We start from the raw sequence: 26,686 nt of genomic DNA on the forward strand, positions 1-26,686 counted from the left end.
CCCAAAATAATCTCTAGTGAGTGGATTAGTGAGTTTGGTCTCCCATACCTTAGAAACAGTTCTACAACATAGACTGAAACAGGATCTCCTGGCTACAGGGCAAATCTAAACCATAATTCTTTGTAAATGCCTGGTGTAAGGCCCAGGTGGCTGCCTCGCAAATGGTTTTTTGAGGCTGCTTTGCCTCAGATCAAGTGCAGTTTGGCATGGCTTTCTAGCTTCAGGCCAGCTAGGTAACAGCAGTATGAAATGCAATAAGGTATATGTTAAGAAAGTTGTCCAGTGAATAGATATGAAATAAAATGTAGAAGGCACTTCCCAAGGGCTTTAGTCTGCTCCAAGTAAAATCTAGGGATCTTTAAACATCAACCACATGGAGAAAGGCCTCATTAGGAAGGGTATGCAGGAAAAAATGGTAGGATATTAGGCTCATTAAAGAGTAACTCCAACTCCATCTTGGGATGGAATGTAGGATGAATCCATAGCACGACTGTGTCATTGTAAAGACGGTAGAAGGTAGATCAGTCAGTAGGCCTGAAACTCACTCTGTGAGCTGAAGTCACTACCATCAGGAAAACAACCAAGTAAGAAATTTAAGCTTACAGGAAATGAATGGTTCAACAGGAGCTTTTATCAACTTCAGACCCCAGGAATATCTCTTGACACAGAGCTTTTTAGTAGGTGTGATGTTCCCCTCTGGTGTTGTCTGGACCAGTGATCTGCTAGGCCACTCCAATCCTTGACTCTGGGAGCCAGCCTTACCCTGCTCTGCTGTGAGAACCCCCGCTCCTGGGTTGTTCATGCGCAGCCTCTAGCATGTAAGCTGCTCCCAGCTACTTGCAAGTGAATGACACTAGCCAATATCTCCAGTCCCAGACACACCCCTGGGAACCTCCGTCTTGCAGTGTCCAGTAATGCCCGCTGGATGCTACAAACTTATATAAGTTCATCAACTTAACAAAGAAATGTATATGTACCAGGCTTGTTCTCCCAAGGGAGTCTCTGACACACTGCAAACTAAATGCACTACTTCAGGTAGAATAAACAAACAGATTTATTAACTATAAAGCTAGATTTAAGTGATAAGTCAAAGCATAACAAGTCAGATTTGGTCAAAGGAAATAAAAGCAAAATGCATTCTAAGCTGATCTTAACAGTTTCAGTGTCCTTTCAAACTTAGATGCTTCTCACCACAGGCTGGCTCTTCAGCCAGGCTCTCCCCTTTGATCAGCCATTCAGTTGCTTGGTGGTGGTGGTGGTGTCTTTAGATGTAGGTGGAAGAGAGAGAGAGCATGGCAAAATGTCTCTCCCTTTTATCATGTCCTTTCTTTCCTCCTGGCTTTGCCCCCTTCCGCCCCTTCAGAGTCAGGTAAGCATTACCTCATCGCAGTCCTAAACTGCCCAAAGGAAGGGGGTGACTCCTTCCAGCGTCTAACAGATTATTTTGTTGCTGCCTAAGCCAGTATCCATTGTTCCTGTGAGGCTGGGCTGGGTTTGTCCCATCCATGCCCTGATGAGGTGGGAGTGCCTCTCTGTTCTTGGAGAGATTTTGCATGGGCTTGTTTTAAGCCATGAGAATACATATTCACAGTATTCTTGCCAGCAAGTTAAAGAAGTATGGGCTGGATGAATGGACTATAAGGTGGATAGAAAGCTGGCTAGATCATCGGGTTCAACAGATAGTGAACAATGGCTCCATATCTAGTTGGCAGCCGGTATCAAACGGAGTGCCCCAAGGGCTGGTCCTGGGGCCAGTTTTGTTCAATATCTTCAGTAATGATCTGGAAGATGGTGTGGATTGCATCCTCAGCAAGTTCCCAGATGACACTAAACTGGGAGGAGTGGTAGATACGCTGGAGGGTAGGGATAGGATACAGAGGGACCTAAACAAATTAACAGGATTGGGCCAAAAGAAATCTGATGAGGTTCAACAAGGACAAGTGCGGAGTCCTGCACTTAGAACGGAAGAATCCCATGCACTGCTACAGACTAGGGACCAAGTGGCTAGGCAGCAGTTCTGCAGAAAAGGACCTAGGGGTTACAGTGGACAAGAAGCTGGATATGAGTCAACAGTGTGCCCTTGTTGCCAAGAAGGCTAACTGCATTTTGGGCTGTATAAGTAGGAGCACTGTCAGCAGATTAAGGGACGTGATCATTCCCCTCTATTCGGCATTGGCGAGGCCTCATCTGGAGTATTGTGTCCAGTTTGGGGCCCCACACTACAAGAAGGATGTGGAAAAACTGGAAAGAGTCCAGCGGAGGGCAACAAAAATGATTAGGGGGCTGGAACATATGACTTATGAGGAGAGGCTGTTATTTAGTCTGCAGAAGAGAAGAATGAGGGGGGATTTGATAGCTGCTTTCAACTACCTGAAAGGGGGTTCCAAAGAGGATGGAACTAGACTGTTCTCAGTGGTACCAGATGACAGAACAAGGAGTAATGGTCTCAAGTTGCAGTTGGGGAGGTTTAGGTTGGATATTAGGAAAAACTTTTTCACTAGGAGAGTGGTGAAGCACTGGAATGGGTTACCTAGAGAGGTGGTGGAATCTCCTTCCTTAGAGGTTTTTAAGGTCAGGCTTGACAAAGCCCTGGCTGGGATGATTTAGCTGGGGATTGGTCCTGCTTTGAGCAGGGGGTTGGACTAGATGACCTCCTGAGGTCCCTTCCAACCCTGATATTCTATGATTCTATGATTTTCAGCCTCATAACTACATACATGAAATAATAACCTATAACCTTACTATAACATTACTGTAACAATTACTATAACATCACTATAACAACCATGCTCAGTGCATTATGAGCCTTCCAAAGACATCCAACATGACAAACTTTGCATTGGATACCACACAATCATTTTATAAAGATGAACATGGGGCTCAGAGTGTCACAGTAGGAAACTTCAAAAGCATCCAGCCCCACATGAACTTGACATGGTGGTACAGAGACCCTTGTCTATCTTACACTAATCCATGATAGGTCAAAATGGTTGTCAAATGTACTTGGATGGAGTTACTCTTTATATTTTAGTCTCAGACAGGTGAAACAGATAGTCAAGGAGGTTTTGTGCAGCTCAGGTAAAGGGGCCTACTTGGAGCTGCTTGCATCATGCCATAGTCCCTTTCCACTTGGTCTTGTAAGGCCTTTTAAACTTGAAGCCCAGCCAAATGATGCTCAGCAGTCTTGTGTCCAAGTGACCAGGACGCAGTGGGGAAAAGGTTCTGCCTTTCATATAGAGGTCCTGCCAGGCTGGTGAAGTGCATTGGACCATTTCAACAACCTCTTGTCTTTTGTTGAAAGACAGCTTATGCCCCTTTGGCTTCTGGTGCTGAGGCCCTCTGTAGAAGGGGACTGAGAGCCTTTGAAGCCACTCAACATGAAAGCATTATCATGAAGTAGAGCCTCACTTCCCTCCCTTGAAAGGAGGATTCAAATGAGTCAAAGAGCCAACATTTTGGCACAGCCCTCAGATTGGATGGTCACGGTGTGGCATTTGGGTGGGGAGGCCATCCTGCAGGGCTAACATCCTGCAGGTGCTGGAGCACCAAAACACCAAAGCAAAGCACCTTGTAAGTACCAAGGCGCTGAAAACATTGAGACACAAAAGGGTGGTGAGCACTAACAGCTCATCTGTGACAAAGCTCTAAAGAGGTCTCCACAGAGACTAGGAAAATCAAGTATCAAAGCAGGTTCCAACATTCAAGGAATTGCTCAAGGCAACAGCCTCAAATATTAGCACAGCTGTACTCATCCTGCAGGAAGCTCCTTTGCCAATTGCAGACAAGAAGGAACTGACTGTGATATCAGGAAGAGGGCATTTATACTTGGCAGGGGCAATGAGTAATGACCAGGAGGAATCCTGCCTCACATTCACCCCTGCTACTGCATCCCTCAAGGGTCAAAAACTTAAAAGTTAATGGAGCTTCACCTGTCTTACAATAAGAAACTAAGATCTAGAAATAGGAATTCAGAACTGATTGTATCTTTAGGCCCGACTTCTCAAAGCTATTTAGGTACCTAATTCCCATTGATTTCAGTGGGACTTAGATACTTAAATATTTTTGAGAATCTCAGCCGTTAGAGAATAAGCAATTTTTGAGTGATCTAAATATGGGGCATCTGAAAAACTGAGCTGGCAACACCCCCACTTTCACACACCCTGCTTTTTGTTTGTTTGATACAGTATCTCAAATATGGGCATACAGATTTTTGTTCATATTTTCCAAAATAACTTAGTGGCTCAGTCTCTGCACAAACAAGCAAATACAGCCCAAAGTCCAGCCTCTTAAGATTGAAGGAGACCGATATTACACTAAAGTCAGTGAGAGCTTTGATACTCATTTCAAGCAGGATTAGGTCCCTTAGAAAGCAGACTTTCTGAAATAAAGGTTCTGGCAGTTTGCTTTAAGCTGTGCCATTAGCAATAACTGGATTTTTAATATTCTTACTCAAATAATAAAAAAATGAATTATATGCTCAATAAATTGCATTCAATATAATATTCATGATTAAATGCTGAAAATAAATAAGTGCAGTGAAGTTGCAATGTGTACTTTTGACTTCCCCTCTGCTGAGATTTCATTCATGCTTTCATCTCCTCTGATCCTGTCTATTGCAACTCTTTTCTCAGTGGTTCCCCCAGTCCCAGCTTTCCAGACTCCACCATGTGTAGAATGATTCTCCTATGTACAAAGCACTCCCATCTTGAGACACCTCAACTGGCTCCAGTTTCATTTCAGAATCCCAGTTAAAAATCACTCCCATTATTTTTAAACCCCTCAGTAAACTTGCCTAAGGTTGCCACCCAGATGTTAATCTCTCTACTCTCTTCCCAGCTTTTTCTGCTCATCTGGTAACTGCCTCCTCTCTGCCCATAGCACAGTCTTAGCACTGGTGGTATGAGAATCTTCTGCTCTGCAGTTCCTGCATCCTGGAGCAGCATTCCTGCATCTTGCATTCATTCTTCATCTATTTTCAGATATCTGGAGAAATCTTTCCTCACTTTTATATACCTCTAAAAGGTATTCTCCAGAGAAGAAAAAGGTTGTGCCTTGTTTTGTTACAGTTTATAAAGAAGGGCTGAAGACATTTTAAAATATAGGTTTAGATTTTTTTTCTCCCTTTCCAAAAGAACCATTTTGACCTTTCTAATTTTACTGGAAGACACATGGAAACAAGAGAACTAGTGGGAGTATAATGCTACAAGAGACTGAAACCTGAACAACTGAAGGCAGAGATTTTTAGTCAGGTTGTTTCTCCCAACACCTATTTAACTCAAGCTCCTAACAAACACTTTTTATAAAAACTCTATTTGTGAAAGATTCAACATCCTCCACACGTGCACTTTGTCAGCTGATGGCTAAGAAAATTCCCATTCCAGTTGTCTGGTCCTCTCCTCCAGCAAAAACAGGGGCAACAAGTGGTCATAATTCTGATATTCCTAAAATACAAACAAGAGGAGAAAGGCTGGTCCTAAGCCTTCAGTGGCCTTCATGCAGTCAGACCTCAGTGCCCATACAGAGCCTCATGACTTCAGTTTGGACTCCATGTGGGTGCAAGGGCCTGCCTGCACAGATCTCTTTCCAGGATCGAGGCCTTTATTTGAAAGAGAAAAATAACCCATGCCTTCCGGGCCTTTTTTTCCTATTCATCACAAAATTAAATAAAAAGATCACAAACATATTTTCTCCAAATTAATCTTTCAATTTTCTCTCCTTCTGCAATTGTTCTGACTTGTTTTAACTTATTCATCATCCAGTAGCTCTTCTCTGCCACGTCCAGCAGAAACACTGTTAACTTCAGCATTAACTGCCAGTGAAGGCTATAATACTCTCCAACTAACTAGTATTATCAAGCCCTATTAAGGCTTTGGGGCTAAAACTACATGGTGTTGGTCTACAAAAATAAGGCCCCGATTCTGCTATCTGCTCCATCCAGGCAGACAACTCCCCTCCTGCTCTTTGACTTCAGTAGGCTCCCCTGTGCAGATCAGATTGTGGGATCAGGTCCTAACATCGTACTGAACACTGACAGATTCTAAATACCTAGTTTAAAATAAATAAAATCTACTGATTAATGTCTGAGAGATTAAACTAATACAACAGATAGTTTGGTGGAGCCCATAATACAACCTATGATTATGCTCCCTCAGCCCTGTTTTTGCAATTTGAGGTTAATCTGGAGGGTAAGTGAAAAACAGAGAGAGTGTGTGTCATTTGTGGAGAAAAGGTAACAATGAATGAGTAGCATGGAATGAATGGAGAGAGAATAAGTGAATGAAGGGATTGGTAGAGAAGAAGTTGTTCTTATGATTATTCCTGAGGGTGGGGATGGAGTAAGAGGTGAAGGAAATAGGACTGGGAGAGACTGTACTTGTAGGTTTTACATTTATGCTTGGGTAGTCATTTGTTTTGTACACAGAAAAAATTAGACTAAACATCAATTTGGGGAGGTGTTGCATAGTCAGGCAAAAAGTGGATGTGTTCAGGATGGATGAATAACATGCACGTTTAGTCCCTCTGCTTTTGTCACATTGTGTCACAGATTTATTTTCACTTAAGCTTGGTTGCTTGTGCTTATTATTTATATTATAGTAGCACCTAAAGACCCCAATCGAGATCAGGACCCCACTGGGCTAGGCAGTGTACATACAAAAGGTAAGAGACAGATAGCCCCTGTTCCATGGCTTCATCCCTTGCCACTAAATAGATATGACAGTGAAAGTAATATCATCCTTTTAGAGAGAACTGAGGAACAGAGAAATCAAGGTCCAATCCAAAGCCCATTGAAGTCAATTCAATCAGCCCCCTGTTGACTTCCCCAAGGCCACACAATAAATCTGGCCACTGAAATATACTAACACAGATAAAGACAGTTGCTTCTACTGATTAAAGAACAGATCTTAGCTTGCAATCCTGGTTCAGACAATGGATCAGTATGTGACCTTGGACAAGTCACTTAACCTCTCTGGTAAAATGGAGATTTTAATACTACCCTTACAGAGCAGTTATGAAGATTATCAACTAATATACAAACACTTTGGGTATGTCTACACTACGGAATAAGGTCGAATTTATAGAAGTCGGTTTTTTAGAAATCGGTTTTATATATTCGAGTGTGTGTGTCCCCACAGAAAATGCTCTAATTGCATTAAGTGCATTAACTCGGCGGAGTGCTTCCACAGTACCGAGGCTAGAGTCGACTTCCGGAGCGTTGCACTGTGGATAGCTATCCCACAGTTCCCGCAGTCTCCACTGCCCATTGGAATTCTGGGTTGAGATCCCAATGCCTGATGGGGCTAAAACATTGTCGCGGGTGGTTCTGGGTACATATCGTCAGGCCCCCCTTCCCTCACTCCCTCCGTGAAAGCAAGGGCAGACAATCATTTCTCGCCTTTTTTCCTGAGTTACCTGTGCAGATGCCATACCACGGCAAGCATGGAGCCCGCTCAGGTAACCGTCACCGTATGTCTCCTGGGTGCTGGCAGATGCGGTACGGCATTGCTACACAGTAGCAGCAACCCATTGCCTTGTGGCAGCAGACGGTACGACTGGTAGCCGTCCTCGTCATATCCGAGGTGCTCCTGGCCACGTCAGCTGGGAGCGCCTGGGCAGACATGGGCGCAGGGACTAAATTTGGAGTGACTTGACCAGGTCATTCTCTTTAGTCCTGCAGTCAGTCCTATTGAACTGTCTTATGGTGAGCAGGCAGGCGATACGGATTGCTAGCAGTCCTATTGCATCATCTTCTGCCGGGCAGGCAAGAGATGAGGATAGCTAGCAGTCCTACTGCACCATCTTCTGCTGAGCAGCCATGAGATGTGGATGGCATGCAGTCCTTCTGCACCGTCTGCTGCCAGCCAAAGATGTAAAAGATAGATGGAGTGGATCAAAACAAGAAATAGACCAGATTTGTTTTGTACTCATTTGCCTCCTCCCCCGTCTAGGGGACTCATTCCTCTAGGTCACACTGCAGTCACTCACAGAGAAGGTGCAGTGAGGTAAATCTAGCCATGTATCAATCAGAGGCCAGGCTAACCTCCTTGTTCCAATAAGAACAATAACTTAGGTGCACCATTTCTTATTGGAACCCTCCGTGAAGTCCTGCCTGAAATACTCCTTGATGTAAAGCCACCCTCTTTGTTGATTTTAGCTCCCTGAAGCCAACCCTGTAAGCCGTGTCCTCAGTCGCCCCTCCATCAGAGCAACGGCAGACAATCGTTCCGCGCCTTTTTTCTGTGCGGACGCCATACCAAGGCAAGGATGCAGGCCGCTCAGCTCACTTTGGCAATTAGGAGCACATTAAACACCACACGCATTATCCAGCAGTATATGCAGCACCAGAACCTGCCAAAGCGATACCGGGCAAGGAGGCGACGTCAGCGCAGTCACGTGAGTGATCAGGACATGGACACAGATTTCTCTGAAAGCATGGGCCCTGCCAATGCATGCATCATGGTGCCAATGGGGCAGGTTCATGCTGTGGAACGCCAATTCTGGGCTCGGGAAACAAGCACAGACTGGTGGGACCGCATAGTGTTGCAGGTCTGGGACGATTCCCAGTGGCTGCGAAACTTTCGCATGCGTAAGGGCACTTTCATGGAACTTTGTGACTTGCTTTCCCCTGCCCTGAGGCGCATGAATACCAAGATGAGAGCAGCCCTCACAGTTGAGAAGCGAGTGGCGATAGCCCTGTGGAAGCTTGCAACGCCAGACAGCTACCGGTCAGTTGGGAATCAATTTGGAGTGGGCAAATCTACAGTTGGGGCTGCTGTGATGCAAGTAGCCCACGCAATCAAAGATCTGCTGATATCAAGGGTAGTGACCCTGGGAAATGTGCAGGTCATAGTGGATGGCTTTGCTGCAATGGGATTCCCTAACTGTGGTGAGGCCATAGACGGAACCCATATCCCATTCTTGGCACCGGAGCACCAAGCCGCCGAGTACATAAACCGCAAGGGGTACTTTTCGATAGTGCTGCAAGCTCTGGTGGATCACAAGGGACGTTTTACCAACATCAACGTGGGATGGCCGGGAAAGGTACATGACGCTCGCATCTTCAGGAACTCTGGTCTGTTTCAAAAGCTACAGGAAGGGACTTTATTCCCAGACCAGAAAATAACTGTTGGGGATGTTGAAATGCCTATATGTATCCTTGGGGACCCAGCCTACCCCTTAATGCCATGGCTCATGAAGCCGTACACAGGCAGCCTGGACAGTAGTCAGGAGCTGTTCAACTACAGGCTGAGCAAGTGCAGAATGGTGGTAGAATGTGCATTTGGACGTTTAAAGGCGCGCTGGCGCAGTTTACTGACTCGCTTAGACCTCAGCGAAACCAATATTCCCACTGTTATTACTGCTTGCTGTGTGCTCCACAATATCTGTGAGAGTAAGGGGGAGACGTTTATGGCGGGGGGAGGTTGAGGCAAATCGCCTGGCTGCTGGTTACGCGCAGCCAGACACCAGGGCGGTTAGAAGAGCACAGGATGGCGCGGTACGCATCAGAGAAGCTTTGAAAACCAGTTTCATGACTGGCCAGGCTACGGTGTGAAAGTTCTGTTTGTTTCTCCTTGATGAAACCCCCCGCCCCTTGGTTCACTCTACTTCCCTGTAAGCTAACCATCCGCCCCTCCCCTCCTCCCTTCGATCACTGCTTGCAGAGGCAATAAAGTCATTGTTGCTTCACATTCATGCATTCTTTATTCATTCATCACACAAATAGGGGGGATGACTACCAAGGTAGCCCAGGAGGGGTCGTGGAGGAGGGAAGGAAAATGCCACACAGCACTTTAAAAGTTTACAACTTTAAAATTTATTGAATGCCAGCCTTCTTTTTTTTGGGCAATCCTCTGTGGCGGAGTGGCTGGTTGGCCGCTGGCCCCCCCACCGCGTTCTTGGGCATCTGGGTGTGGAGGCTATGGAACTTGGGGAGGAGGGCGGTTGGTTACACAGGGGCTGTAGTGGCAGTCTGTGCTCTAGCTGCCTTTGCTGCAGCTCAACCATACACTGGAGCATACTGGTTTGGTCCTCCAGCAGCCTCAGCATTGAATCCTGCCTCCTCTCATCACGCTGCCGCCACATTTGAGCTTCAGCCCTCTCTTCAGCCCGCCACTTACTCTCTTCAGCCCGCCACCTCTCCTCCCGGTCATTTTGTGCTTTCCTGCACTCTGACATTATTTGCCTCCACGCATTCGTCTGTGCTCTGTCAGTATGGGAGGACAGCATGAGCTCGGAGAACATTTCATCTTGAGTGTGTTTTTTTTTCTTTCTAAGCTTCACTAGCCTCTCGGAAGGAGAAGATCCTGTGATCATTGAAACACATGCAGCTGGTGGAGAAAAAAAAGGGACAGTGGTATTTAAAAAGACACATTTTATAAAACAGTGGCTACACTCTTTCAGGGTAAACCTTGCTGTTAACATTACATACATAGCACATGTGCTTTCGTTACAAGGTTGCATTTTGCCTCCCCCAACCGAGTGGCTACCCCCTCAACCCTCCCCCCTCCCTGTGGCTAACAGCGGGGAACATTTCTGTTTAGCCACAGGCAAACTGCCCAGCAGGAATGGGCTCCTCTGAGTGTCCCCTGAAGAAAAGCACTCTATTTCAACCAGGTGACCATGAATTATATCTCACTCCCCTGAGGATAACACAGAGAGACAAAGAATGGATGTTGTTTGAACGCCAGCAAACATACACTGCAATGCTTTGTTGTACAATGACTCCCGAGTACGTGTTACTGGCCTGGAGTGGTAAAGTGTCCTACCATGAAGGACACAATAAGGCTGCCCTCCCCAGAAACCTTTTGCAAAGGCTTTGAGAGTACATCCAGGAGAGCCGCGAATGCCATGGCAAAGTAATCCTTTCACATGCTTGCTTTTAAACCATGTATAGTATTTTAAAAGGTACACTCACCGGAGGTCCCTTCTCCGCCTGCTGGGTCCAAGAGGCAGCCTTGGGTGGGTTCGGGGGGTACTGGCTCCAGGTCCAGGGTGAGAAACAGTTCCTGGCTGTTGGGAAAACCGGTTTCTCCACTTGCTTGCTGTGAGCTATCTACAACCTCATCATCATCATCATCATCTTCTTTGTCCCCAAAACCTGCTTCCGTATTGCCTCCATCTCCATTAAAGGAGTCAAACAACACGGCTGGGGTAGTGGTGGCTGAACCCCCTAAAATGGCATGCAGCTCATCATAGAACCGGCATGTTTGGGGCTCTGACCCGGAGCAGCCGTTCGCCTCTCTGGTTTTCTGGTAGGCTTGCCTCAGCTCCTTCAGTTTCACGTGGCACTGCTTCAGGTCCCTGTTATGGCCTCTGTCCTTCATGGCCTGGGAGATTTTGACAAAGGTTTTGGCATTTCGAAAACTGGAACGGAGTTCTGATAGCACGGATTCCTCTCACCATACAGCGATCAGATCCCGTACCTCCCGTTCGGTCCATGCTGGAGCTCTTTTGCGATTCTGGGACTCCATCATGGTCACCTCTGCTGATGAGCTCTGCATGGTCACCTGCAGCTTGCCACGCTGGCCAAACAGGAAATGTGATTCAAAAGTTCGCGGGCCTTTTCCTGTCTACCTGGCCAGTGCATCTGAGTTGAGAGTGCTGTCCAGAGCGGTCACAATGGAGCACTCTGGGATAGCTCCCGGAGGCCAATATCGTTGAATTGTGTCCACAGTACCCCAAATTCGAGCCAGCAAGGCCGATTTAAGCGCTAATCCACTTGTCAGGGGTGGAGTAAGGAAATCGATTTTAAGAGCCCTTTAAGTCGAAATAAAGGGCTTCATCGTGTGGACGGGTGCAGGTTTACATCGATTTAATGCTGCTAAATTCGACCTAAAGTCCTAGTGTAGACCAGGGCTTTGAGAGTCTCTGAATGAAGTTATTAATACATAGTGCTTATCTAGTTATTATTAGATTGGCAGGTTGAAGCATTTTGGCAGGGCCATGTGTGTCACGTTAATAGGAGGGATCCATTTCCAGTGCTGGCAGTTTGGCATCTTTCACTAACAATAAATTCACTTTAAACAGGACAATTCCTAATATATCTAATCTGTTAGATACTTTTCAACTTTACCTTCTCTTTTACACTTGGCGAAAGCTACTCCTATCACAACTGAACATAGCTGATCAATCAGAGTTATATAGACAAGATGAACCATTCCTTCCATTCCTTTTTTACTTTGGGTATATATCATTGTAACTCTTTGACTTCACAATTTACTGTTTGCAGCAAAACTTGATGAGGAAAAAATCATTTTACTTTTCAAAGATGGCAAACAACAAACTGGATCATCACTAAGCAGTTTAAATGTAAACATACAATTTTTAGCAAAAGAGACTGTTTTTTACTGGAAAATTAAAGTGGATCAACTCTGTGCAGGGAAAAACAAATCCCAGCCAAGGAGATAAGTGTCTTATCTTGACTTTCTTTGAAAGTCATGTGAAAGATGTGTTATAATTGTGGCTTTGGAGAAAATATACTTGAAATCATATAAACCAAATCTTTAAATTGTTAGCAACGTTTAGATATAATAGAGCCACCATGTAGCAATATTAATGGATAGTGCTTCATATAGCTCTTTAAAAAAATGTTGCCATAAAGGGACACCATCAATTTGAAATAACCGTTCCCTGAAAATGTTGAACTTACAGGGTTTTGGTTTTTTTACAATTAACGCTTAATATTACTACAACTGAAGGAAGTTAGCAGACAAATATTTCTCTAATTTTTTACTTTTATTTGTGCCATCAATAGCTATTAGCCAAGATGGTCAGGGATGCAACCCCATGCTCAGGGTGTCCCTAGCCTCTGACTGCCAGATGCTGGAACTGGATGACAAGGGATGGATCACTTGATAATTTTCCTGTTCTGTTCATTCCCCTGAAGCATCTGGCAGTGGCCACTGCTAGAAGACAGGATACTGGGCTATATGCACAATTGGTCTGACCCAATATGGCTATTCCTATGTTTGTATGTTTCATGGCACAGTATGGCTAATTGCATTTTCTCTTTCTTGTGATGGCATGACATCATTCTCATGAAGCACGTGCACATGCTTCCCTGGGCCCTACAAGAGGTTTTTCACCAGTAAGAGCAAAGCTTGTGTTATTTCACTTTTCAGGGCAGAAAAGGTGTCTCCTCTTCCCCTGGTGTCTGCACAAAACCCAGGATACAATAAGAGCCTAGTGCAAAAGCCTCCCTCTTTGCTCCCCAACCACCTGTATGGGTCACTGGAGTACCAGATGCTTGGCAGGGGGCTAAGAGAATTCTCCTTCATTCCCTAGACCCAACTGCAAGACAGGGAGCAGCAGAGATCTAGTAGAGCATGCAGGGAAACATCTTTATCATACCATGAACCCCAAAATGAGACGGGGGAGTATCTGCCAGCAGCAGGAAGAGGTGTTGCAAATCTATGCCCCCCGGAAGCACCCAGGAGCAAGTGAAAGAAAAAGCACCTGGCTGGGTGATTTGGCTTCTCCATGGACACTGCAGGGTGCCAGAGACAAGAGCTAGTTAGGGAGGAAAAAACAGAGCTGCAAAAGGTCAGGAGCAGCTGGCCTGAGACAGGAAGGCCACTTCCCACCCACTCAGGCTCTGCCTATATTAAGGAAATATGTACTGATGTAATTACATTGATATAGTTACACCAGTGCAAACCTCTTAAAGGGGCTTACACTAGTGCACCTTAATCCAGCAACACAAAGAAGTAAACTGCAACAGGGTAGGTCCTGCTTTTCCTGGTGCAGAGCATGTCCATTAGCAGTTTGTGCTGGCATAACTACCTTGATGTAATTACACCAACGTACATTCCCTCAGTATAGACATGGCCACATACAGGACTCAGCTCTCTCTTGCAGGATAAGGAGAGAACAGCAGCCTTATACAAGGCAGCAGGTGGCTGGAAGGGATCCCCTGCTGGAGCTAGGTCAGTGAGTGGAGCAGGCTGGGAAGCAATTTGCATCCTTTGCAGGAGTTGGGCCAGGCAAGCAGCAGCAGCTTCTCCTGCTTCTATTTCAGCTTCCACTGTGGGAGCCAACACGAGCCAGGCCTGGACGGCAATGGGGATCCTACTACAGTCACCAGACAGGAATGTGGGCCAGAAGGTCAGTGGTAAACTCTGCCCCTCAGTGAGAATAGGGTATCCTTGTTCCTGATCTAGATTACTCTGTGGAAGCTAGATGGAGAAGCAGGAGCTAGGAGTGTAGTTGGCATCTTCATCCCCTGCTCTGTCTGCAGGAACAAGATATTGGGCTAGGAATACAAAAGGAAGTGGGGATCTGTGCCAGGCTCTTCTATAGAAGCCAGGGTCAGGCTGACTGTACAGCTTGGACTGGCTTTTACTTTTAGCTGTCTCCCTTCCTATGCACAGTCATACTCTTCTGTTTGTGAGGATCATTTATACAGTGAGTGAGAAAAACAATTTTAAATATAATTTCAGAGTCTCAGGGGCAGGTCACCTCACCAGAATGAAGTTACTTCCTTTGAAATTGACTAATTTCAAGTTGACAGTGTTCCTTTAAGATCAGGTATTATTTTGTATTATGGTAGTGCTGAGAGGCCTCAGTTGGGACAAGAGCCCTATTATCCTACACAAACACACAGTAAAAGACATTCCTGGCCCTAAAGCACTAACAATCTAAGCTCCTGGTCCTGCCAACTGATTCAGGAAGATGAACCCCACTGATTTCAGTGATGATTTGTATGGGCATAAGGGCCTGCAAGAGTTGATCAACTTGCAAGATAGGGTCCTAAGTCAAAACAAGTTCCAGTAAGTGAGTATAATAAACAAAAGAAAGGAGTGAAGGAGGAAAGACAAGGATAGCAGCGATAGGAACATATGGTTACATAGACTAACTAGGTGCACAATTTCCCAATTACAGATTTTTACTTTTTTTTTTTTTTTTTTTTGGTAATATCAGAAATATCTGGTGGCTGCTTGCCTAACCACATTCAGTAAGCAATTTACCACAGGTATCACAGTATAAGAGAGTCTTGAGGAGGGATTTGCAGGAGTACAAGGTAGTGGCCTTATGAGTTAGTTTGGGGAGGGTATTCCATGAAGTTGTGGCAGTGTGGAAGAAAGCGCAAAGGTGCTTGCAGGAGAAATGGAGAAACAGGCAATCCAGGCTAGCATCACTGGTGAGAAAAATGTGGAGCAGAATGTCAGGTGAGATAGACAATAAAATGTAAGGATAGCCAAATAAGAATGGGCTGTGTTGTGAATGTTGTTAAAAGTAAAGATGAGAGCTTTTATTTGATGTGTTGAAGAAGGGGGAACCAGTGGAGGGACTCTTACGGGGTTGGCATGGTCAGAACAATGAGTTAGGAAGACTTATCTTGGCAGTATTGTTTTGAATGGACCTGAGGTGGACAAGATGGATTTGTATATGTTGAACTGTGGGCAGTATTGTTTTGAATGGATCTGAGGTAGACAAGATGGATTTGTATATGTTGAACTGTGGACTTCAGGTTAGCCTGGTCAATTTATTATGATTTGTACTCCTTGTGTAGAAAAAAGTCAAACACTGTAATCACTGGGTATTATGAAATGGTACCAAAAAAATCCTTGCTGTGTAATTATTTCATAAAAGCATCTGAGATGATTAAATACAATTCCTTTGAATTTACCTCCTTCTAGACATCAGTATTAAAATTTCTTTCGTATAGATTGGCTGTCCATAGATATATTTATAAAATATAAAGGGCCTGTTTTCACTTAGATTTTTCAAAAGAGTGTAGTATGTTTTAGTGTACATTGCATTTTGAATCTGTAAACCATAATTCTCTAAAGAACCAACTCATTTTAAATTAAGATGAGTCTCCATGGGTGGATGGCACTTAACTGTGATATTCCATCTTATTAAACTAGTGATATAGGGTAGCCACTTCCCATTTAACAGGAAAATTCCTGACTGTTGCCCCATATCTCCCACAAGGTTTTCTATAGGTCTATTTTGCATTTCTTCTGCTTTTGTAGAACAGTGGGAGATGGTAACATCTAATGAAAATGCAAAGTGTCACAGTAAAATGTCACCTTTCTGAGCTCTCCCCTTTTCATCTAAGACTTTCAGAAATTAAGTGGGTATCCACACCAGACTTCTCTGCAGGAGGACGAGCAAAGGAATTTTGGTTCCAGTGCTTAGCTTCTGAGAACAGTGGTTACCTTAAAACAGCTCAAATCCAGAAAAGCTAACATATGTGATGGGATATTTTTTAATACCTGTATTCTTCTTAGTATGGGATTGAGGGTTGACATTATGAGAAGTTGATTGTCTTTTTATTATGGTGGGTTGTTTTTCCTTTCGTTTGGACCTTGCCTACTACCCTGATCTCAGTGACTGAGGAATTAGGTAGTAACAGATAGGCATCCAACCACAGGAGTGTAAGAAAATTGTGTGCCTTGAATTGGGAATCACTGATGGAGGAATGAAGGTGTCAAAAACCTGTGCTAGTGAAAGATTTGGTAGGTGGGACTGGAAGTCATTGAGAAGGGTTATCTTTGGTTTCTCGGGAGCAGAGGTGGGGATGGGAAAGGGTGGCAGTAAGGAAGGACTTTCTGTAAGCTATTAAAGTTGGGGACAGATTAAAACACTAAGGATCGATAAAGGGGCTCCCCCCTAGAACTCCTTCCTGTGAGCTCGAGTGCAAATTTGTAGACCTTCAGGGTATGCTTTCACCTGAGTAGATATTGGGATAAATCTGAGAATATTTTTTCTCTAAATTGATGTTTGGGGGTGAGTGGGAGGGGTGACAAGGAGAGCTGGAATCTATTTCTGGATAAAGCCAACTGGCAAATAGTTTAACTATTGTTTTTAAAACTATATGAAGCACTAAATCTCAAATCTTGAACTCAAGTCCAGCTAGAGGAGCAAAGCTGGGTGTTGAGTAAGAATGGCCATACTGGATCAGACCAATGGTAAGTCTAGCCCAGTATCCTGTCTTTCAACAAGAATGAACAGAATAGGGCAATTATCAAGTGATCCATGCCGTCATCCAGTCCCAGCTTCTGGCAGTCAGAGGTTAGGGACACCCAGAGCATGGGTTGCATCCCTGACCGTCATAGCCAATAGCCATAAGTGGACTTATCCTCCATGAACTTATCCACTTATTTTTTTAATTCAGTTATACTTTTGGCCTTCACAACATCCACAGGTTGACTGTGCATTGTGTGAAGAAGTACTTCCTTTTGTTTGTTTTAAACCCGCTGTCTATTTCATTGGGTGACTCCTGGTTCTTGCGTGATATGAAGGGGTAAATAACACTTCCCTGTTCACTTTTTCCACAGTATTGAAGATTTTATAGACTGCTATCATATCCCCCGTTAGTCATCTATTTTCTAAAATGAACAGTCCCAGTCTTTTTAATCTCTCCTCATATGGAAGCTGTTCCATACCTCTAATCATTTGTGTTTCCCATCTCTGTATCTTTTCCAATTCTAATACATCTTTTTTGAGATGGGGCAACCAGAACTGCTTTCACTGTTCAAATGGTGGGCTTACCATGGATTTATATAGTGACATTATGATATTTTCGGTCTCACTATCTATCCCTTTTCTAATGATTCCCAACATTTGGTTAGCCTTTTTTTTTTTTTTTTTTTTTTACTATTGCTGCACACTGAGTGGATGTTTTCAGAGAATTATCCACAGCTCCAAAATCTGTTTCTTGAGTGATAACAGAAAAGTTAGACCCCATCATTTTGTGTGCATAGTTGGGATTATGTGCATTCCTTTGCATTTATCAACATTGTATTTCATCTGTCATTTTGTTGCCCAGTCAGCCAGTTTTGTGACATCTCTTTATAACTTTTCACAATCAGCTTTGGACTTAACTATTTTGAGTAATTTTCCATCATCTTCAAATTTTGCCACCTCACTGTTCACCTCCTTTTCCAGATCATTTATGAATATGTTGAACAGCACTGGTCCTAGTACAGATCCTTATGGGAACTCCCCTATTTTCTCCATGGTGACAACTAACCATTTATTCCTACCCTTTGTCTCCTATCTTTTAACCAGTTACTGATCCATGAGAGGATCTTCCCTCTTATCCCATGACTTACTTTGCTTAAGAGCCCTTGGTGTAGGACCATGACAAAGGCTTTCTGTAAGTCCACGTATACTAAATCAACTAGATCACCCTTGTCTACATGCTTGCTGACTCTCAAAGAATTGTAATAAATTAGTGAGGCATAATTTCCCTTTACAAATGTTGAGTTGACTCTTCCCCAACATATCACATTCATCTATATGTCTGATAATTCTGTTCTTTCCTATAGTTTCAACCAATTTTCCTGATACTGAAGGTAGGCTTATTGGCCTGTAATTGCTCTGATCACCTCTGGAGTCTTTTTTAAAAATCATCAATACATTAGCTACCCTCTAGTCATCAGACACAGAGGCTGATTTAAGAGATAAGTTATATGCCACAGTTAGTAGTTTTGCAATTTCATATCGGAGTTCCTTCAGAGCTCTTGGATGAATACCATCTGGTCCTGGTAACGTATTACTGTTTATCATTTTTTCCCCAAACCACCTCTATGGAGACCTCAATCTGGGACAGTAACTGAGATATGTCACCTAAAAAGAATGGCTCAGGTGGGGAATCTCCCTCACATCCTCTGCAGTGCAGACTAATACAAAAAATTCATTTAGCTTCTCTGCAACTGCCTTGTCTTCCTTGAGAGCTCTTTTAGCACCTTGATCATCCAGTGGCCCCACTGATTATTTGGCAGGCTTCCTGTTTCTCATGTACTTAAAAAAGTAGATGTACTGGGCTTGGTGGGGGTGGGGAGGACCCCTTCACTTATTCCAAGCTATTTTATGGTTGTTGAGCTGCTCCACAGAGGCTAGTACAGCTCAATGGCTAGAGTAGTTTCTGTGGGCCCTCAGGCACCTCCTCTCTGCTCTGAAAGAAAGGATATGAATAAAAGCAGTTCTTCCGGCCCCATTCCTGGTCCTCTCACACCCAGCCCACACACGTCCTTCCTTTTGCTACCCCTGCAGTGCTCCTGCACAGGACAGGGCTCCATGGGTGGACAACAACTCACAGTCTCCTAAATCCAAATCACGACTCACAGCCAGCAAACTCCAGTTCTTCTGAGAAGGGGCCCTCCACAGCACAGATAAAGGAGTCGGATTTGCCCCCAAAAGATAGTTTAGATTCACTTATAATTTTATAAATTGGAACAATAAACAATAGATATTAGAAGTGGAACAGATCACTCCCTGCCAGTACTAGATTGTTCCCTACAGTAGATTTTCTAGCTCTTTGGGAAACATAGCTTTAGGTGGCTTAAGTACTTTCCTTAGGGTAGATTGTAGAACTCCGATCTCACCATCCCGAAGCTTTGCCTCTTTAATACCACCAGTTACTCCTAGTCATACCCCCTTTTACCAGCCTCTTATGGATGTTTTTGAACACTTGGAAAACACATGGACATTTCCAGAGTTATGTAGACAATGAACTACCCCCTTATTACACCGTACCCCAGAGCTGGGCTGGCTAGGGCTTGGCAGGAGAGGTGGACAATTGCTCAGCAATCTCTCTCTCTAGAAGGTAAAGTCAAAAGGGGGGAGGAGAGCCAGATTTGTTCCTATCTAATAGAGCAGCTTTTTTGGGTTGAGCCCTGTCCCCCCCATGCCAGAGTGAGGGCCCTGTCTGCCAGGGAGGTGGTCTCTCTGACAAGGCCCGTGGAGCAAAGGGGCTCCTTGCAGAGGCGCTGGAGGGAGCCGCGTATCCCCAGGGCAATCCCAGATGAGGTCCTGTCAAGGAGGGGCATTCCTTCGTGTGGCGGGACCCCTGGCACAAGCTACTGGTCTCTCCTACAAGGAAAGGGGGACGCCTTCGCAGAGGCTCTGGGCGGAAGCGGGGTCTCTCCCAAGGCAGGCCCTGGCTGGGAGAAGGGTCCCGGGCAGAGGCCAGCAGGCTGATGGAGGCGCAGGGGCCGCTCCTGCGGGCGGCAGACTCTGCGGGGCAGTAGCTGCTGGGAAGAGAGGGGCCTCTCACCGGCAGATGGGTCCCTAGCAAAGGGCTCCGCTGAGAGCAGCCTCTCCCGGGCAGAGGAAGCGGGCGGTGCAGCGCGTCCATCCGGATGGAGCCCTTGTAACTCCTCCTCTCCTCTCCGCTCCAGCCTCCTGTGGCGGCGGCGGCCCGGCGCTGTTCCCCCTCCCCGGCTGGCTGAGCGCCGCTGCCCCCCATGCGGATGTGACATTTCACGGCGCTACCGCGGCCGCCATTTTGAGAGAGACAGAGAGAGGCAGAGAGAAGCCCTGGCGCCTGCTACGCTCCCCATAGAGGCGGCGGCGGCAGCAGCGGCTGAGCAGCAGCAGCGAGCCGGGCGCAGGCAGCAGGGAGGCCTGCAGGCCGGGAGCAGGGCCCCAGCCTCGAGCGAGCGGCTTCCTGGGGAGCCGGGGGCCCGCGGCGCCTCCCCGACTCTCACCGCAGCAGGGATACCCGGCCGGGGAGGGGGAAGCGCCGGGCCCTAACTCCGGATCTCCCGGCCCCGGAGGAAGCCGCCGCCCCCGGCCGGTTCCTCCTCCCCACCCCCTTCCCCCGACCGGGTGCCGCCGCCGAGATTGGGCGAATAGCGAGCAAATACGTGCGCGTCTCGCTGCCTCCTCCGGCCGCCCGCTCCCTGCCCGCCGGAGCCCAGCCGGAGCCCCCCGAGGCTGGTGCCCAGGCCCCGCCGCTGCCCAGGCCCCGCCGCCCCTCCGCCCCCTGCCCTCCCAACACAGGCCTGCAGCCCCCTGCAGGAAAGGCCCAGGCCGCCGCCGCGGAGCCACAGCCCCAGCCCGACATGAACCACCACCAGCAGCAGCACCAGAAGCCCGGGGAGCAGCAGCTGAGCGAGCCCGAGGACATGGAGATGGAAGGTAAAGAGCGGCTGGAGCAGGCGACGCAGGCGGCCCCGCTCCCCTGAAGGCGCCCGGAGACCCTGGCTCGCCCCCCATTCCCTTTACTCACTGTCCCCCGCGCCCCTGCTCCAAACTCTCTGGTTCCCAGGAATCCGCTCCAGGCTTCTTCCCTACCTAACACGCCCCCTTACCCGTCTCTGGTCCCCTCTTCTACCCCACAACCCACCCCTCTTCCCGGAGCCGCCGCGGGGAATGGAGCAGTGCTGATGGCCTGGCCTCGGGCCGGGGAGAGACCTGGAAATATCCCCCCGGGGCGGGGTGGGGGTGTTACCTGCACTTCTCGAGTGAAAGGGAGAATGGGGGAAAGTTTAGGGTTTGGAAAGTATGGCTGAAGAGCCTCCAGCGTCTGTGTGCCTGGGGCTGAGATACACCAGGGGGTCAGATTTTAGGGTGCGACCCTTAAACGAATATCTTAATTCAGGGAGGAGAGATTGGGGTTCATAGCTGACGTATGGCTGAGGGTGGGGCCCGGGGCCTCTCGAAAAGGGGGTGCATTCTTCGGAGGGCCGGGTATTCCTGGCTGTAGTGCAGGGTTTGCTTTGGTGGGCTGCCGTGACACTCGGGCTGGTCTGTGCTCTGGAAATGGGGTTTAATGGTGGGAGGATGTCTTTTTTTTTTTTGGTGAGGAGGGATGTTTAGCACTCTCACCCTGTGTGGATGGGAGCATGTGGCGGTCCAAGGGCCCAGTCAATGGGGGGGTGGGCTCGCCAGTAAAACCTCGGCTGAGTTAGGACTCATCCAGTGTAGACAGTGGGGTTCGCTGTAGGTAAAGGAGGGGCTGGGGATTCGGCTGGAAAGGGGGCTGTGCTCCCGGAGGTGCGTGACCCTAAAGTGGAAGCTTTCCTCCTAGGACTAGGAGAAGGATTATTTTTAAGGGGGGTGAGGGTGCTGATTCAAGGGTATGGGTAGGTGAGGGAGGGGTTCCTAGTAGCGTTGCAGCTATGACTCCTGAATGTGCTGCTGGAGCAAGCATGGAGGCGGGTGGTGGGAAGGTTTGTTTTTCTCTCGGTTGATTATTTTCCCCGTAGGTGAGCGATGAACGGTGGGTCATGGGGCCTAGCTATGGATGGTTTTACGGGTTGCTTTCTCAGGGTAGACCTTAGTAATGCCTCTCCCAGCTCTGTTTTCCCCCGAGTGGATCCGGCTCCTGTATTTCTGCAGCCGCCTGCCCGCCCCCCTCTTCTGTGTTGTTGACTCTGAGAGCCGCGCGGCAGGGTTTTGCCTTGCAGCCCTTCCATTGTATCTGCACACAGCCTGCCACGCGAGATGCTCGCCATTTTTAATTGGGGCACTGATCTGAGGTTTATTTACAAAAAATGCATCAGGACGGGGCCTAGCATGGGGTTCTGTGGCATTGTGTAGCACTTACCTATTCATGGGACCCTGATCCTGCACCGTCATGCCATTGCCCAGGAGAGTGTTTTGGAGGGGGAGGTTACTACGTTTCCAGTCTTGCTCTTTACCCCAGACCAGTACCCTCCAATGGTCTTGTTTGGGATAAAGTCAGTTGTACTTTTTTTATTAATCGTGTTTTTTTTTTTTATCTAAGGTATGAAGCTTTTAATTTGACTTGTTTCTACAGTAGAAAGTGTGTAAATACCTTATCAGAAACAAATAATGAATTCCAGCTGTAACTACCCTCCACTATTTGTATTGTTTATATTAATGGATTTTTGTCTTGCTGATCAAAAATATGAATTCACCTCAGTATTAAAAGGTGTCAATCATTATGAATGCAGGTATTCAAATCAACAAGAACAATGACCATCAAAGGCCTATTTAGTTATGAAATATGCAACAATTGTAGCAAATTTAGAATCTTCTACAACCAATCATGGGTTTGTACTATGATTAATAAAGCCATTTTACTGAAAGTTGGTCGTAGTCACTACTCACTATGTTTAATGATGAGAAGGGCATTCCGTGAAACCCCTCTTTTTTAAAACCTAAGACTTTAGTGCACAATATGATAGATGAAGCACATGTGTGCTATTTCAGTGACTGGCATTGTTTAAAAAGAACCCCAAAACCTGTCCCCAAATTGCCATATATGGATTAGATTTTTTTCATTGTAACCTCAAGAGACACATGTATGAGGTGAATTGGTTTAAAAAAATACCTGTTCACACCTATTTGTATGTATGCATAAACATAATGTCTTGTGTATAATGAGTTTTCCAGCAGAATGTACCATAGCCTCCAGCTATCAGCCTTGCTTTCAATATTTATTTCTAGTCCTTTAGAGTATTGACAGTGTTTAATGGTTCTCAGATTTTTATGGGCTTGATCCTGTAATGCACTGGGCACTCTGTGGGGTGCTGAGCACTTTCAAATCCCATTAAAGTCAGTGAATGTTAATGGTGTTGCATAGTTGAGTTCTATAAGCAGAGAGAACACAACTCTTTACAGGTAAGCCTAAGCCTCTTGGTGATCCCAACAATTTTACATTAAGCATTCCCACTTAAAAATTGTATGGATGTATCCCAATTTTGAAATCTCAATGCTCAATTCCAGAAATCTATTCAAGCCCTCATAGGCTGGTAAAATTCACACTAATGGTTCAAAATGATCATATGGACATATTAATCTGTTTGAGAATTTGTTTGCACTAATGGAAAGCTTAACAGAGTTTAGATTCTATACCTTTTTGGAGTGTTTGATTTTCATGAGAAATTAGTTTAGGTGCACTAGATCATTTAATCTAGACTCTTGTTCCCTTTCTACTGAAAGACATGTAATTGCTTATATGTGTTCCCTTATTTTACTGTAGAGAACTGTGTTCAACTTTCTAATGTATGGATGTAGATACTTTCCTGAGAAGAGATAAATTGTCTTTGGAAATTGATAAATTATTTAATAAAACATAGCTTTCAAATCTGACACTATTTTATGCATGTTAAATGCCATTCTCCATTGAGAGATCAGATTAGATTTAGGAGGTATGTGAAGAATGTATGATGGAAAACTGAATGCACATCTTGACTTTTGAATTTTGTGAAGCCGTCTCACTTATTTGCTGTGCAGCTACACTGTACAGTTTCAAATGAGCAGAATTACAAACAAAACTATTGAATCAGTGGAATTACGTTCTGCCAGTTTGAATGTGACACTTTGTGGATACCTGTCCCTGTTTCTTTCTTTTGCTTTTGTGATCCAGTTGACTCTGTTCTCTTCCTTGAACATCTTGTAGCCCATAAAGTGTAAATATCAGAAACAGTAGACATCCAGGAAGATCAGATTGTAAAAAGAAATACTAAGAAAAGACTTTTTTACATTTTAGTTAGGAAAGAGGTGTAATTTAGTCAGCAGGTATGGAAGTGGCAGCAACAGGGTTTGAAAAGGAGTAGGTATTTATGGGGCCGTATGCTGTGCAATCTACCCTATTTGCCATGTTATATTGAACAGAATAATGTAGTATTATGAGTTGGCTTCATTATACACGTTCTTGACGCATATGGTGGTTGACATTTTTAACCCTATTTATTGTGATACAATATAGTTCCTTGCTGAGTTTACATTTTAAATATAGGATTTATATGGAAAGGTAAAAATAATGCTATTCAGTAAATGCTGACCTTTTCTGTGTACCTATTGTAAGGTCAGCAAATAGTGTTTGTGTAGTATATGCAGCTTGGCTTGTCATTTAAAAAAAACAGTGCTTTTCAGTTGCACTCCAAATGAGACTTGCTGTACTAAATTCTAGGAAAGTTTCGTAAAATCATATAACAAAGGAAAATCTGGGGTCCTGATGTGACTCCTATATAACTTGCTTCCAAGGTAAATTGTATTAAGATCTAGGCATATTCAAAGCACTTGATGCTTATATATAATCCATATAGTGCTTTTACCACTTCCCTTAAGAGACTATTTCACAGCCTAATTGATCTAGAAGGTGTTCCTGATGTAGTTTACATTTCCTTTTATTAATTTCTGCCCATTACCCTTAGTTATACTCCTGCATGTCATAGAAAGTACATTTATCTCGATTATGGTACCCTCCTTAATTCTGTTTAGTCAATTCCAATTGACCACTTTTAATTTTTCCTAATATGTCAATTTCTCTAACTTTCTGGTCATTTTTTGTTGCTTTTCTCAGAACTTTTTCATATCTGTCTGTTTTGAAGTGCCCAAAACTGAATCTAGTATTCCATGTGAGTTCACACCAGAGTCATTAACAAAGAGCAGGGAGGGAAAAATTTACTGTGAAAAGTTGCATCTGCATATGAAACCTAAAATTGCACTTTTTGCAGTATTATCCCATTGCAAGTTCATGTCTAACTTTCTGGTAACTATCATACCTTGATTTCTGCAGTATTTCTTAGGTTTGTTTTATAAACTGTGTTTCTTATGTTTTTTCTCATGGTTTAGCTTGCTTTTTTCAAAGTTATATCACATTTTATTTTTTACCTATTTTTCTAATATTTACCTCCCTTTAACTTTTTTGACCTCATGAGTGTTCTCAACTCCTCACAATATAATATCTACATAGATACTTAATGTAGTGTTCATTCGACATCAGAAAATATACTTTGTGAAATACAGATGATAGTGAAAATGTCATGGAATTCTCTTTTTGTCTGTGTGGTGGTCCTTGTCTCTGTTGAAGCCAAAGAATAATTTCTTTTGGAATCCTACATAATAACCTTATTTTTATAGATGGAGAGGACTGAGTGGAACTGTTTCTGAGGCTCGTCAGCTCTGCCCTTTAATTAATTTAAAAGAGCCAGTTCGAGACTCCCCTCTTTTTGTGTCCCCTCCCCCTCTATCTCTTGTACTACTCCCAGCTTGGTAGTGATAAACTCAGGTTATAAGCTTGATCTACGTCTCTGAGTTTATGGACATTAAATTTAGCTTGTGAACATGGGTATCTTACATATCCAAGTTTCTCATATCTTACATATCCTCCTCCCGCCCCTCCCTTTTGACATTTTTCTCTGAGATGGGGGATGGTTGAATAAGATGGGATATACATGATGGAAGGGAGCAGGCTATAAAGTGAAATTAGTCTGGAGGCTTAATGGCAGTGTATCCAGTAAAGAACACAGCTTAGTCTATTGTTCCCCCTCAACAGCAACATTTAGGGCCCTTCTTGAGGCAACCTACTTGGCTCCAGGAAAGGAGTATGTGTGTTGTATCACTCTCAGATGACCACTTCATGCTGGCTGAGGGAAGTATATCCAAGGTCTTTTCCCAGAGGATGGATATAGGACCTCAACATCTGGGCAGTAAAATGGGATAGAGTTGGATTCAGGAATCCTCCAGGGAAGGAAAAAGGGAAAAAACTAAGACATTGTGGGCTGAGAAATAAAATGTGCAAAATCTGGGGAGGCAGATGAAAGACTAAGAGAAATGAACAGCTTAATTTTAAAGGGTGAAGGAGGACATTTTCAAAAACTCAGATTTACCTTTTTCATCCCCTCTTCCCAGTTAAGTGTGTGTGGATCCACCATATCCAGAATAGGAATAAAATCTACTCCCTATCATTACTAGGGAACTATCCTAACATAACTAAAATAATCTGTGTAAAAGCACTGTAACCTTGTATATATTTGAAACTGAGATAGTCTTTGAGTCTGGCTTCACTAAATCAGTTTCATAGCTACAGAAAACTTATCACAAAGTAAATCTATGTAGTGCATCCAAACTGCAGCAGGTAAACCAGTTTAGCCAGAAGCCAGTACATGTTGCATGACATCATAGGATATTTGTAAGTGATTCGGGGTGTGTATGAGGGAAATACAGGGTTTAGAGCTTGTGACTTGTCATATTTCCT

The 26,686-nt window shown here is 44.9% G+C and overlaps 2 protein-coding genes across 3 annotated transcripts in view; one reads left to right on the forward strand and one right to left on the reverse strand.

Annotated features, from left to right (window-relative positions):
- Positions 1-9,787: 9,787 nt before the first annotated feature.
- Positions 9,788-20,089, reverse strand: LOC311527558 (uncharacterized protein). Of its 2 annotated transcripts, XM_084641670.1 has the most exons (3): positions 20,006-20,089; positions 10,913-11,999; positions 9,788-10,325 (listed from the first exon to the last, which is right to left on the reverse strand). In XM_084641670.1, exons 2-3 carry the CDS (start codon positions 11,319-11,321, stop codon positions 9,805-9,807), a joined length of 930 nt encoding a protein of 309 aa, XP_084497796.1. In that variant the 5' UTR covers positions 11,322-11,999; positions 20,006-20,089; the 3' UTR covers positions 9,788-9,804. The 2 variants fall into 2 exon arrangements, with proteins under 2 accessions (XP_084497796.1, XP_084497795.1); XM_084641669.1 differs by lacking the exon at positions 20,006-20,089 and having other exon boundaries at positions 10,913-12,211.
- Positions 20,090-20,645: 556 nt separating this feature from the next.
- The window catches only part of USP7 (ubiquitin specific peptidase 7), a 98,803-nt gene continuing 92,762 nt past the window's right edge, over positions 20,646-26,686 (forward strand). The window contains exon 1 of the mRNA XM_084641668.1: positions 20,646-20,871. Coding sequence (XP_084497794.1) covers positions 20,796-20,871 — 76 coding nt within the window. The 5' untranslated portion in view covers positions 20,646-20,795. The remainder of the gene's footprint in view (positions 20,872-26,686) is intronic.

Source organism: Lepidochelys olivacea (assembly GCF_965140295.1).
Source record: "Lepidochelys olivacea isolate rLepOli2 genome assembly, chromosome: 10".
Taxonomy (NCBI): domain Eukaryota; kingdom Metazoa; phylum Chordata; order Testudines; family Cheloniidae; genus Lepidochelys; species Lepidochelys olivacea.